General features: G+C 46.7%; 1 protein-coding gene across 5 annotated transcripts in view; it reads left to right on the forward strand.

Moving 5' to 3' along the window:
- Window positions 1-12,764, forward strand: part of NGF (nerve growth factor) — a 58,374-nt gene extending 45,610 nt beyond the window's left edge. For 4 of the 5 annotated variants that reach the window (XM_059881561.1, XM_010803102.4, XM_059881564.1 and 1 more), the window contains exons 2-3: window positions 3,536-3,659; window positions 11,870-12,764. In XM_059881561.1, coding sequence (XP_059737544.1) covers window positions 11,882-12,607 — 726 coding nt within the window. In that variant the 5' untranslated portion in view covers window positions 3,536-3,659; window positions 11,870-11,881 and the 3' untranslated portion in view covers window positions 12,608-12,764. Of the gene's footprint in view, window positions 1-3,535; window positions 3,660-11,869 lie in introns of those variants that run through there. The other variant, NM_001099362.1, reaches the window with a different exon arrangement.
- The last annotated feature ends 877 nt before the right edge of the window (window positions 12,765-13,641 follow it).

Genomic DNA, 13,641 nt, shown 5'->3' on the forward strand with positions numbered 1-13,641 from the left:
CAAACACCCAGTTGAAGAATTTGTGGACCAGGTTGATCAGATCCTGTTCCGGTGAGCGATGGAACCAGATCCCAGAATGCCCACCTCCTACCTGGAGGACCTGCTGTCCTCCCCCTCCTGTGCTCAGTTCAACTGTGATTCAGGCCTTTGCTACAAAATCTAACTTTTTTTAGTGTTTGAGTAAGTGTTCATCTCTAGGTCTGAACCCCAGTTGAGGTTTGGAAGCTATTTCTGGTACTTCTGAAGAAAAAGGATATTTTAAGTAGAGTGGGTAAGAAAGAGAAAAGATAACATCCCAGTCCTTAATTTCACAATTTGCAGCCACAGGAAAATCACTCCAGGCCCTTTCCACCACCTTGTCATCCAGCTCCTCTGCATGATCAGCGATTTGGGGGCCACGGTGGCTTCACTGACCTTTGCTTCGATAGTACAAGCTGAGAGTGGGTGTTGCAGGGAGACTGAGGAGGGGGTCCACACTGGGAAAAGGCATGCTGGGAAATGGGGGTTGAGGGGTTGGAAAGATAATCTAGATAGGAAAGATAAAGGTGTCATTTGGAACTCCCCACCTACAATAACATTCTACAATAGACATTAATATTTCACTCGCTCATTTGTAAAACTATCTCATGTCACCCTCCAGCTTAAAGCCTTCTGCTCCCTTCCCATTGCCTATAGGGTAAAACCGTAGTTGTCACTACACTCCTGCACACAGAGTTGCTCACTACATTCTTCTCTCTCTCCAATTCATTTCTTAGGTCTCTTTCCTACATGCTTAGCATCTTTGACTTGTTTCTACCCCCCAGGACCTTTGCACTTACTGTTCCTTCTGCCTGAAATGCCATCTCCCCAATTCCTTCTCATCTTTCAGATCTCAACTTGAAGATCATTTCTTCAGAGATGGAAGACCATTTCCACTAAGCATCCTGTCTTCAGTGGCCCCTCACTACACCCTGCCATCACCCTCTATCATCCTATCCTGCTTACCTTCAGGGCATGTGGAGAATATAAGACGTTATGTTGATTTATATGAGACTGTAAACCCCATGGAGTATAGACCTTGTTGATCTTACTCACTGCTGGGTCCCTAGCACCTAGGACAGTATTTGGTACATGGTAGAAATATATGCTCAGGAAATATTGTTAAATGAATGAATGAAGTGCCTACGTATCAGATCAGTTGCTCAGTCGTGTCCGACTCTTTGAAACCCCATGAATCGCAGCACACTAGGCCTCCCTGTCCATCACCAACTCCCAGAGTTCACTGAGACTCACGTCCATTGAGTCACTGATGCCATCCAGCCATCTCATCCTCTGTCATCCCCTTCTCCTCTTGCCCCCAATCCCTCCCAGCATCAGAGTCTTTTCCAATGAGTCAACTCTTTGCATGAGGTGGCCAAAGTACTGGAGTTTCAGCTTTAGCATCATTCCTTCCAAAGAAATCCCAGGGCTGATCTCCTTCAGAATGGACTGCTTGGATCTCCTTGCAGTCCAAGGGACTCTCAAGACTCTTCTCCAACACCACAGTTCAAAAGCATCAATTCTTCGGCACTCAGCCTTCTTCACAGTCCAACTCTCACATCCATACATGACCACAGGAAAAACCATAGCCTTGACTAGACGAACCTTTGTTGGCAAAGTAATGTCTCTGCTTTTGAATATACTATCTAGGTTGGTCATAACTTTCCTTCCAAGGAGTAAGCGTCTTTTAACTTCATGGCTGTAGTCACTGTCTGCAGTGATTTTGGAGCCCAGAAAAATAAAGTCTGACACTGTTTCCACTGTTTCCCCATCTATTTCCCATGAAGTGAGGGGACAGAATGCCATGATCTTCGTTTTCTGAATGCTGAGCTTTAAGCCAACTTTTTCACTCTCCACTTTCACTTTCATCAAGAGGCTTTTGAGTTCCTCTTCACTTTCTGCCATAAGGGTGGTGTCATCTGCATATCTGAGGTTATTGATATTTCTCCCGGCAACCTTGATTCCAGCTTGTGTTTCTTCCAGTCCAGTGTTTCTCATGATGTACTCTGCATATAAGTTAAATAAACAGGGTGACAATATACAGCCTTGACGAACTCCTTTTCCTATTTGGAACCAGTCTGTTCCATGTCCAGTTCTAACTGTTGCTTCCTGACCTGCATACAAATTTCTCAAGAGGCAGATCAGGTGGTCTGGTATTCCCATCTCTTTCAGAATTTCCCACAGTTTATTGTGATCCACACAGTCAAAGGCTTTGGCATAGTCAATAAAGCAGAAATAGATGCTTTTCTTGAACTCTCTTGCTTTTTCCATGATCCAGCGGATGTTGGCAATTTGATCTCTGGTTCCTCTGCCTTTTCTAAAACCAGCTTGAATAACTGGAAGTTCACAGTTCACATATTGCTGAAGCCTGGCTTGGAGAATTTTGAGCATTACTTTACTAGTGTGTGAGATGAGTGCAATTGTGCAGTAGTTTGAGCATTCTTTGGCATTGCCTTTCTTTGGGATTGGAATGAAAACTGACCTTTTCCAGTCCTGTGGCCACTGCTGAGTTTTCCAAATTTGCTGGCATACTGAGTGCAGCACTTTCACAGCATCATCTTTCAGGATTTGGAATAGCTCAACTGGAATTCCATCGTCTCCACTAGCTTTGTTTGTAGTGATGCTTTTTAAGGCCCACTTGACTTCACATTCCAGGATGTCTGGCTCTAGGTCAGTGATCACACCATCGTGATTATCTGGGTCATGAAGATCTTTTTTGTACAGTTCTTCTGTGTATTCTTGCCACCTCTTCTTAATATCTTCTGCTTCTGTTAGGTCCATACCATTACTGTCCTTTATCGAGCCCATCTTTGCATGAAATGTTCCTTTGGTATCTCTGATTTTCTTGAAGAGATCCCTAAGGGAATAGAAACCTACCATTTCTTCTAAGAACTACAACCTAAAACTGAATAGAACTTTTTCTCTTATTGTACAAGCTCCCTAGCTCCTGATTCCTAAAATGTGTCTTTGCTAAACTTTGATCTCTGAGATTGTCATCCTAGTTCTGTAAGAGCTCTGTTATCTGTCAAGTGGTTGTCTTGCTTTCCACCATGACTTGGTCTGGAGTTTCATCAAGGCACCAGCTTGTTCTTCGTTGTCAGGACTTTATCTTCTGAATAATTTACCTTAGATATACTGGTCCAGAGTTGGGTATGCTATATCTGTGTGTATGATGTACAGAAGGATTCCATTTTGATGCTGGATTAGGGACCTGTTAAGCCAGACTCTGATGTGGGACTAGAAGCACCTACACAGGGCATAAGATCAACCATAGACTGTGTCCAGGGAGAAACCAAGAGTTCTGGCACCAGACTGAGAGGTGGGTGCCACGCCAAATCTGGGCAAGGTCAGGCCCCTGGCAATTTTGGTAGCTGAGCTCTGGCTTCTTTGGCTCTGATGCTGGCAGAGTCCCAGCACTCAGGAAAATGAGGTTTATCCTCTTGCTTGGGGCACAGCTACCCATCTGCTAGACAATGTACTGAAGCAACCATCTAATGCCAGCTCTCTCCTCCCACAGAGTCCTGGCCTGGGGTCGTGCAGTCCAAGGGGCTGGATGGCATGCTGGACCCAAGCTCAGCTCAGCGTCTGGGCCCAATAACGGCTTTTCCAAGGGAACAGCTTTCTGTCCTGGCCACACTAAGGTAAGCACCTGCAGGGCATCTGGCTCACCAAGGTTCCTAGTTCTAGAGATGCCAGGCTAGCTGGAAACAAGCCTGTGGCTGAGGATGGGACTTCGGTGCTAGCTGTCAATCAGAAGGGGCCCGGGTGGCTCCTAGTGACGCCCTACATGTGGCCCTCCTAGCCTGTCTGGAGAGAATGTCACTCTTGCTTTCAGGCTGGTCCCACAGTTTTCAGGGACATGATTAGAGACTGAGCCACCCTGTCTAAAGGATCAGAACACAGGACCTCCAATAGACAAACAGCACCAGTCAGACCCTCCACACAGCTCGTGATCTGTCTGAACAAGTGATCTTAGGAGACTGAAGGTCCCTGATCACTCTTCATGCCCTTGACTGCGGAGTGGAGGGTAGGGAGAGCTCCAAGTCTGGAAACAAGGGTGATCTCCACTTCCACGAGGCTTCTGCCTGCAGTCAAGATATTTACTCTTACTGTGTCTCAGTTTCCTTCTCCATAAAATGGGAAGAATAAAACCCACCTGCCAGATTTGTTGTGCTGGGTAATGAGACAATTATGCCCAATAAATCGATAAGATGTAATTATGATCTCTCCTCATTCATTTTGAGATGTCTCTAAGAATTCAGGCAAGTAGATTCTGTTTCCATTCTGCCCTGAAGTAGACGATAAATCCACAGGTGCCCACACCTGCTAGTGGTTTCTGACTGCATTCTTCTGTCATGGACATTGTAAGTGCTTTTGGATCAAGCCTGCATGATGCTGAGAAAACCTGATAAACCAGATAAAATAATTAAGTATCTAATTACTCCCTGGATCTGGATTTATGGCTTCAGGAAGGTAAAACTTATAGCCTGCTGAATGGAATTTTCATTTTGATGTTGGAGGCTGAATAAATGCAGCCCAGGATCCATCAGTTATAGTGTGTGTGCAGCCTCAGCCCTCTCGCCTCCAGAACAGCTGAGGCAGAGCAATGCTAAGTGCCCGCCTACAGAGCCTGCCGCTCACCAGCTGCATAACCCCAGGTCACCGTGCCTCTCCGAGGTCCATTTCTCTCCTCTCTAAGATTCAAGGATTGGACAGGATGTTGTTGTTAGGTCACTAAGTTGTGTCCAACTCTTTGCAACCCCATGAACTGTAGCATGCAAGGCTTCCCTGTCCTTCACTATCTCCAGGAGTTTGCTTAAACTCATGTCCATTGAATCATTGATATCATTCAACCATCTCATCCTCTGCCACCCCCTTCTCCTCCTCCCCTCAATCTTCCCCAGCATCAGAGTCTTTTCCAATGAGTCAGCTCTTTGTATCAGGTGGCCAAAGTATTGGAGTTTTAGCTTCATCAACAGTCCTTCCAATAAATATTCAGGGTTGATTTCCTTTAGGATCGACTGTCCAAGGGACTCTCAAGATTCTTCTCCAGCACCACAATTCATAAGCATCAATTATTCAGCACTCAGCTTTCTTTATGGTCCAGTTCTCACCTCCGTACGTGAATACTGGAAAAACCATAGATTTAACTATATGGACCTCTGTCAGCAAACTGATACCTCTGCTTTTTAATATGCTGTTTAGGTTTGTCATGGCTTTTCTTCCAAGAAAAACTGCAGGAAATGCAAGTTTTCAGGCCCCACATCAAACCTACTGAATCAGAGACTCTGGGGATGGGCCATCCGGTCTGTAGTTTAATAAACCTAAAATCAATGCAGATTCTAATGCATTGAACCTCTGGACTTGATCAGCTCCCACATGCCTTCCAGTTCATGCTTCCCCATAATAAATTCAGCCTGGGAGACGCTAGCAGAGGAGCTGGATTTTATACTGTCAGTGCCTTTCTCTGCGGCAGCCTCAGGGATTTCTCCCTGGGAAGCTGAGGGGCCCTAGAATTCCTCTCTCACTCCACGCAGGCCCCAACAACCAACTGTGTCCCAGTCTTTAGAGCTGAAGACAGCAGTCAGTTTACATTTGGAGTGGAGGCCAAGTGTAAAACACGAAATGACTCCTGACCCACACTCTAATGTGGCGAATGAGATGGAGAAGGAGGCTGGATTTTCTCAGCCACAAGGATTTCCTCTCCAGCTAGCATTTCGTGACCCTGGTTCACCAATGTAATCGCTAGTCTAAGAATCACTAACAGCTCCCTCTCAGCACTCCTCCAGCCAAGGCAAGGATTCTCTCACTCCCTCTACAAGGCATGTCCAAAGGCATGCTCAGCAGGCCTTCCAGCGCCGTTGGCCGTCCTGGCCACAGAGATGGACCAGTTACTTAGCTCTGCCCAGCAGCTTCACCACCTATTCAGGTGAGAACATCTATGTGATTGCAATCACGTGGTGCAGGAAATTTCTCTTATTACTGGAGTATGTGAATGACTGGAAAACCACAGAATGTACCTCCAGCCCAGAAGAGGGCAAGAAAGCTGGGTGGGCCTTGAATAGATGGAAGAAGGCCCCCGGCGGGTCCCCCCACTCTTTGTCATTTATCTTCCATTCTCGTGGGAGCAGGACAAACACAGACATTCACACATTAAACAGAACATGTTCCATCCTGCAAGCCCCTAATTGCATCTTCCCCAGGTAATCATTCTACTCACAGGTCTCTGCTTAGTGAAACCCCAGTGAGGGCTGTCACCACTTCAGAAGTAAGGCTTCAAAGTTTGTTTTTAAAAGTAAATAAATAAACCCCTCCCTGGTTCACATCAACCAAGGAGAGAATATTCTTTTGTGAACTGTGCCTTGTACTTTAAATCACTAGAATAAAATACATACTAATTTTTTCTTTTCTTTCTTATCTACTCATTATTCTTTAAACAAAAGATTTTTTTAAAGAAGATTATAGGGGCATAATATTATGAGTAAGTCAATTTAGAAAAAAAAAATCCTTTTGCTCTAAGGCCTAAAGGAGAGATATATTTGCAACATTTTAAAATCTTAATGAAATAATAAAGCAATCTCTTCATGATGCAAACCTCCATTGTGTTCAAATACCCCCAGTGAGTACAGGTTAGGGGCTTCCCAGGTGGCCAAATGGTCAAGAATCTGCCTTCCAATGCAGGAGGTGCAGGTTGGATCCCTGGGTGGGGAAGATCCCCTATAGAAGGAAATGACCAACCCACTCCAGTATTCTTGCCTGGGAAATCTTATGGACAGAGGAGCCCGGCAGGATACAGTCCATGGTGTTGCAAAAGAGTTGGACATGACTTACCAGATAAACAACAACCACAACCACGGGTTACCTTGACAGTGTATTGAGGAGCAGCATTAGACTTTAAGAACTCTGTGTAGTCAGTTGAGTAGAACCAGCAGAGTTTTAGGCAGAGCAGAAAACTTTATGATTGCTTACACTCAGAGTGTCAAAGTTGGAAGATACCATAAACAGATGGAGAAATGAAGGGACACAGAAGGAAGAGACTTGTTCACACATTCAGACTCTTAGAGGTGGAGCTCCTTGTGAGGGTTAGGTCACCTGCACGGGAAAAGATGGATGGGATGCGCGTCTGCCTCTAGGGACTTTGCCCTTTAAAGGGGAGGATAAGAGTAGAATATAATGCTGTAAGAGAATTTTAAGGAAATGCTTCTCCTTTATGGAGAAGGAAGAGAGTTGGTCTCTCTGAAAACAGGAAAAGCTCCCCAATGGACGTGGCATTTAAGTTGACTCTTGCGGCCAACAGGAAGGACTCTGACCAGCAGAGGCGGGGAGCAGGAAAGGCACTGGTTGGTGGGGGATGGGTAAAGGGGAGAATGCCTGGCACAGAAGAGCCTGAACTGAGGGCAGCGGCGGGGAAGCACAGAGCCGGCACAGCCTGTGAGGAGATCTGTTTGCCAGGAATGCAAAATATGTGGAGGGAGTAGATGGAAGGCAGGGTCTATCTGCCAGGCTGAGCGGTCCTAGTGGCTCCCTAGACAACTGCTCACCTCTGGATGTCCTGAGCATGGTGATGTGATCAGAGTAGTGCTTTAGCAAGTTAAATGGAGCAACCAGGGATGGTAGGCAACCAGGACATAAGTTGGGAGACTGTTGCATGACCTGAACCAGAAACACAGAGGTGAGGACAAAAAGCACAGTTTCAAAAGATGACACTAAAACAGACAACAAGGGCTGGATGAAAGGCAGAGAGGAAAAAGCAGAGTCCAGTGAGGAGCTGAGGCCGGGAGCTGGCAAATGAAGCAAATGGTGGTTCCAGTAATAGAAAACAGAGATGCAGAGAAACATGTTTAGGAGGATGGGGAGAGAGGCTCACAAGAGATAGTAGCTGTGAAACTACTTTCACAAATCATCAAGTGGCCCAAAATGGGGCAGCTGCTTTTGAGTAAGGGAGAAGGCAATGGCACACCACTCTTGCCTGGAAAATCCCATGGATGGAGGAGCCTGGTAGGCTGCAGTCCATGGGGTTGCTAAGAGTCGGACACAACTGAGCGACTTCACTTTCCCTTTTCACTTTCATGCATTGGAGGAGGAAATGGCAACCCACTCCAGTGTTCTTGCCTGGAGAATCCCAGGGACGGCGGAGCCTGGTGGGCTGCCGTCTATGGGGTCGCACAGAGTCGTTCACAACTGAAGCAACTTAGCAGCAGCTTTTGAGTAAAGAGGAGAAAGGAGAGGATGGTGGTCCTAGTGGGGACGTTGAAAATGAAGGTTCTTGTTTTGGACGGCTTGGTTTTAAAACATCGACACCCGTGGGGAGTTGCTTATCACGAAACTGGGAGTTCAGAACTGGCTTTCAAAGGAGAAATTGGACCGAAGATCCTGGCATGGGCATCAGCTGCACAGACATTTCAGTTGACTCTGTAGAAGAGGATGAGCTCAGCAAAGGGGAGACTGTAGAATGAGGTGAGAGCCTCTGGTAATGGGAAATAGGGAGAGGTATGTCCCTTATTAGTTGGTGATGGACAGGGAGGCCTGGCGTGCTGCAATTCATGGGGTCGCAAAGAGTTGGACATGACTGAGCGACTGAACTCAACTGAACTGAACAGATGTCCCTTATTATCATCAAATAAATTTGATGACTACATTGTAGTCTTTTCATTTCCCTATCCAAACTCTTAAGTATTACTAATATGGATATGAAGGGATGAATTTCCATTTCATTTCTTCTCCCTCCATCTACCTGATAAGAGATAACATTTCTGAGAAGCAGAAAGAAATGAAACAAGAAAGGGAGCAAAAGCCAAAGACTTGAATTAGCAGCCAACTGACTAATCAGCTGGACATTTATCTGGAAGACCATTAGCCTGCAGAACCAGTGACGGTCAAAAAGCCAGATGTGTCACTACCTCCTCTGCATGGCTGGCTGGAGAACTGGAGCAAACACAAACATTTTTTGAAGTAACCAAAGAGAAAAGAATTTGGTGGTTTTATTCTTGGTATCTTACCAAAGAGCTGTCTAGCAGCTGAAGAGAAGCACATTACCGAGAAGAAGAATGCACTGTTTTAAAACAGATTAGGAATGCACCATGTGGTCATATGCACAGCATCCAAAAGAAACCAGGCGTCGTGGTGGAAAGAAGGCAGATGGTGAGCTACTGCGGACATCCCCATTCACTCTCTCACTCATTCTCCTTGTAGAGTTTGAGGACCTTCTACATGCCAGGCACTGCACATGGCCCCAGTAAACTCAGATGGCACCACTTCCAAAGTGCTCTGAGGGAAACAGACAAGTAAACCATGATTCACAAAACAAGGAGGGGTAGTAGGGTTAGGCCCAAACCATTAGAGCAAAAAGGGGTAGAAAAAACCATATTTTTGTTTGTTTATTTTTTCATGAACAAGTATCAACTTTTATTCAATTAAATTAACTGACGAGAGAACCAGTAAGATGTTATGACCAAGTCCAAGGAGAATTCAAAGAATAGACATGTAAATGTAAACACTAAAGAATATTGAAATGAATTTGCTGAAATGCTACAAAATTGGACAGCAGCCAGAGACAATCATGAACAGACAATAATCGCCCCCCCCAACCCCGGACAATCACATACATTTATATCATTTTTCTAAGACTTACACAGTTGAATATTAGCTTAACAATAGTCGATTACAGAGAACAGATGGGGAGCCCTCAGCAGGAACACCCTGTGATTGTATTTTTCTCATTTTTGATGCCTCTCATGACGTTTCCATCAAAAAAAGTAAATCTATTAAATCTCATCCACTAGCCATGCAGGTGGATGAGACAGGCTCTGTCCTCCAGGACCTTATATACAACTGGTGGGGAGATAGTCTCAAATCATTAGGCTTGAAAAGAAGCCTGACTGAAATAAAACTATGTGCTATGAAAAGACGTGGATGGAGTGTGCTTCAAGAATGAATTAGCAGCAATATAACTGAAGAAAATAAATCCTTGATCACAGGACATTGGAATGACTCAGATGTATAAGCACCTATTTAATCCTAACAACAGCCCTGTTGTTAGTGTTTGTGGTGGTTTAGTTGCTAAGTCATGTCCAACTCTTTGCAACCCCATGGACTGTAGCCCATCAGGCTCCTCTGTCCATGGAATTTTTTCAGGCAAGAATACTGGAGTGGGTTGCCATTTCCTTCTCCTGGGGATCTTCTTGACCCAGAGATCAAACCCATGGACTCATGCCTCCTGCCCTGCAGGTGGATTCTTTACTGCTGAGCCACCAGAAAAGCCCTGAAATAGTGTTTATTGCCTGCTTTTCATCATTGAGGAAATCAGAGCTCAGAAAGATTAAGTAGCTTTCTGCTAACAAGTAGCAGGACTAGGAATCCAAACGAGTTTTCCTAACCCTAGATCCAGTGCAGAGTTCTTTTCATTACACTGATTTAGTAGAAAAGAACACACACACACTTCTGAACTTGAGAATGGGGAGAGATGGCTATTGGTTGGGTGATCTGAGAAAGTCTCAAGGAAGCAATGGTACCCGTGCCAGGCTGGTAGAGTGGGCAGAGAGCAGAATGACCTGGGGGAGAGATATGGGAAGGGAGTGCATTGGAAGTTTAACACCCTGTCTAGGGGGTGCCTCTAACCCTACCAGGAAGATCTGGGGAAGCTTCCCAGAGGAAGTGACATCTGATACACATCTGCAAGTGTGTGTAGGAGCTCACCAAAAGTGTGCTCAAGAACAGAGCTAGTTTCACAGCAGGTTGCCCTGGGGGTGGTCACTGGTAGGCAAGTCAGTGCAGTTGGGTGCAGAGTCCCATCTGGCAGGAGCTCAAAGGGGCCTGCACTGCTAGCAGGGACAGATGATTTACACTATTTGGTCTATTCTTACTTAAGATTAAATGATTTTTGAAAAGACACACTTAAGAATGAAAGAGAAAGTGGAGGAGGAAGGAAGGGGGGGAAGGGTAGACTGGCTTAGTAGGGGGTCAGGTTTAGATTCTATTTCTGGTTCAGTTTTTGTAACTGTTGGCCTATTAATTCATTTCTGTGGATCACTTTCCTTGCATATGAAAGGGAGATAGATGATAAATCCTAATCTAAATCACAAGCTAACAAGAAACTTGAAGTGAATGCATTTGAAAAGCTGAGAAACATCACTCATGAAAAGAGAAAACATTATCAATATCATGCTTACAAGCATGCACCGGTGGCTGAATAGCTAGACTGGCTCAGATGTCCCAGAGCTATATACTTTTTTTTTTTTTGCCAGGCATGGATTGGCATGTTTGTGGATTTTCAATCATCAAATCTCAGAGCTGACCTGGTGCTCCTACCTGCAGAGGGTGGGTTCAAGGCTGAGGCTTCAAGACAAATCCCCAGCAGCCCTTCCCACTGCCTTCACAGGGGTTCAAACCATTGGGCAGGGCACAGCGCTGGGAGAGGTGTCAGACTCACCCTCCCCAAGCCATTCTGCTGCACACACACCACCTGCCCATGGTGACTGCCTCACTGGGAGGTGGAGAACTCAAAGGATTCTTTAAGCAGTGCTACCAAGTTCATACCACACCACTGGGCAGAATTTCTGGGACCCTGTGCGTCCCTTCCTAGAAAAGCCCACCCCTTCTGGATGAGGTGCCCAGATGGCCAGGTTGTCTGAGCCAGCCCTGTTTAAGTCTGTCATCCTAGTGTAACAGTCGTAGCATCGCCTTTCACTCTCAGAAGGGCCCCAGTTTGAAATTCCAGGGTCACCTTACCCTTAGCCACCAGGGGAAGCCTCCTTGTCATCCTCTGGGAAGGTCAACTCCGAGGGACCCAGAAACCACACTCAATCAGCACTCAGCGCCTGGTGGAATAATCCTCCTTTCTGTTTCATTCCAGGTGCATAGCGTAATGTCCATGTTGTTCTACACTCTGATCACAGCTCTTTTGATCGGCATACAGGCAGCACCGCACACCGAGAGCAATGTCCCAGCTGGACACGCCATCCCTCAAGCCCACTGGATTAAACTTCAGCATTCCCTTGACACAGTCCTCCGCAGAGCCCACAGCGCCCCGGCTGGGCCGATAGCTGCCAGGGTGGCAGGGCAGACCCACAACATCACTGTGGACCCCAAACTTTTTAAAAAGCGGCGACTGCGTTCACCTCGCGTGCTGTTCAGCACCCAACCCCCACCCGTGGCCGCAGACACTCAGGATCTGGACTTCGAGGCGGGCGGGGCCTCCTCCTTCAACAGGACTCACAGGAGCAAGCGGTCGTCATCCCACCCCGTCTTTCACCGGGGGGAGTTCTCGGTGTGCGACAGCATCAGCGTGTGGGTGGGGGACAAGACAACGGCCACGGACATCAAGGGCAAGGAGGTGATGGTGCTGGGAGAGGTGAACATCAACAACAGTGTATTCAAACAGTACTTTTTTGAGACCAAGTGCCGGGACCCCAACCCCGTGGACAGCGGGTGCCGAGGCATCGACGCGAAGCACTGGAATTCGTATTGCACCACGACCCACACCTTCGTCAAGGCGCTGACCATGGACGGCAAGCAGGCCGCCTGGCGGTTCATCCGGATCGACACGGCCTGCGTGTGTGTGCTCAGCAGGAAGACTGGGCAGAGAGCCTGACCTGCCGCAGCCCCCAACCCTTCCCGGCTCCCCTCTACACTCTCCTGCGCCCCTCCCTACCTCAACCTGTAAATTATTTTAAATTATAAGGACTGCATGATAATTTATAGTTTATACAGTTTTAAAAAATCATTATTTATTAAATTTTTGGAAGCAGCTTGTGTGCTGGCCCTCCAGTCATTCTGCCCAGGCTGACCATCCACAAGTCTTGGTTCGGAGGCTGCAGGGAGGAGGGTCCACAGTACCCCCTGGCTTTCTCTCAGTGTGAGTGTGCTCAGTCATGTCTGACTCTTTGTGACCCCAAGGACTGTAGCCCACCAGGCTCCTCTGTCCATGGGATTTCCCAGGCAAGAATACTGCAGTGAGTTGCTATGCCCTCCTCGAGGGGATCTTCCCAATCCAGGGATTGAAACCCCATCTCATGTACCTCCTCCTTTGCAGGCAGATCTTTACCACTGCGCCACCTGGAGTATCTTACTCTTTCTCGCAGACACACTTGTAACCCTCACCCACCCGTCACTCCCAGCCAGCCGTGCCACTTCGGGGAAAGCTAACTGGATTCAGATATTAGCCTAAACTGGGCATGATTAGGAAGGGACGTCTGTCAGATTGCAACTTTGTTCTGCATTCCAGAGCCAAAGATACCTAATCCTTGGATTACCAGCCCAGATTCTTGAGCCTTGATTGCTTCACTGGGGGAAATTCATGGAGCCTCATTAGAAGGCAGATCCCTGCCGGGCACAGAGCTACCTCCCACCTCAGAGGGGCCCAGGCGGGGTCCTGGAAGGATGGATGGATAGGAGGAGACTTGCACTAGATGGATAGGAGGAGACTTGCACCAAAGACTAATGAGGCAGGCTCTTTTTGTGAGAGGATGATCTGCTTTTTTTTTTTTTTTTTTTTGCTGAAAAGCTCTCTCAAAGAGTTGTAACAAAATAATCTCAGGAGGCCTGTCAAGGTAGATCTGATTACATGTTAAGATTGCCTTAGTTCTAATAGCTGGCCCTCAATTTATCCCCCGGTGGCTTCCTGCA

Source organism: Bos taurus, chromosome 3, assembly GCF_002263795.3.
Source record: "Bos taurus isolate L1 Dominette 01449 registration number 42190680 breed Hereford chromosome 3, ARS-UCD2.0, whole genome shotgun sequence".
NCBI lineage: Eukaryota > Metazoa > Chordata > Mammalia > Artiodactyla > Bovidae > Bos > Bos taurus.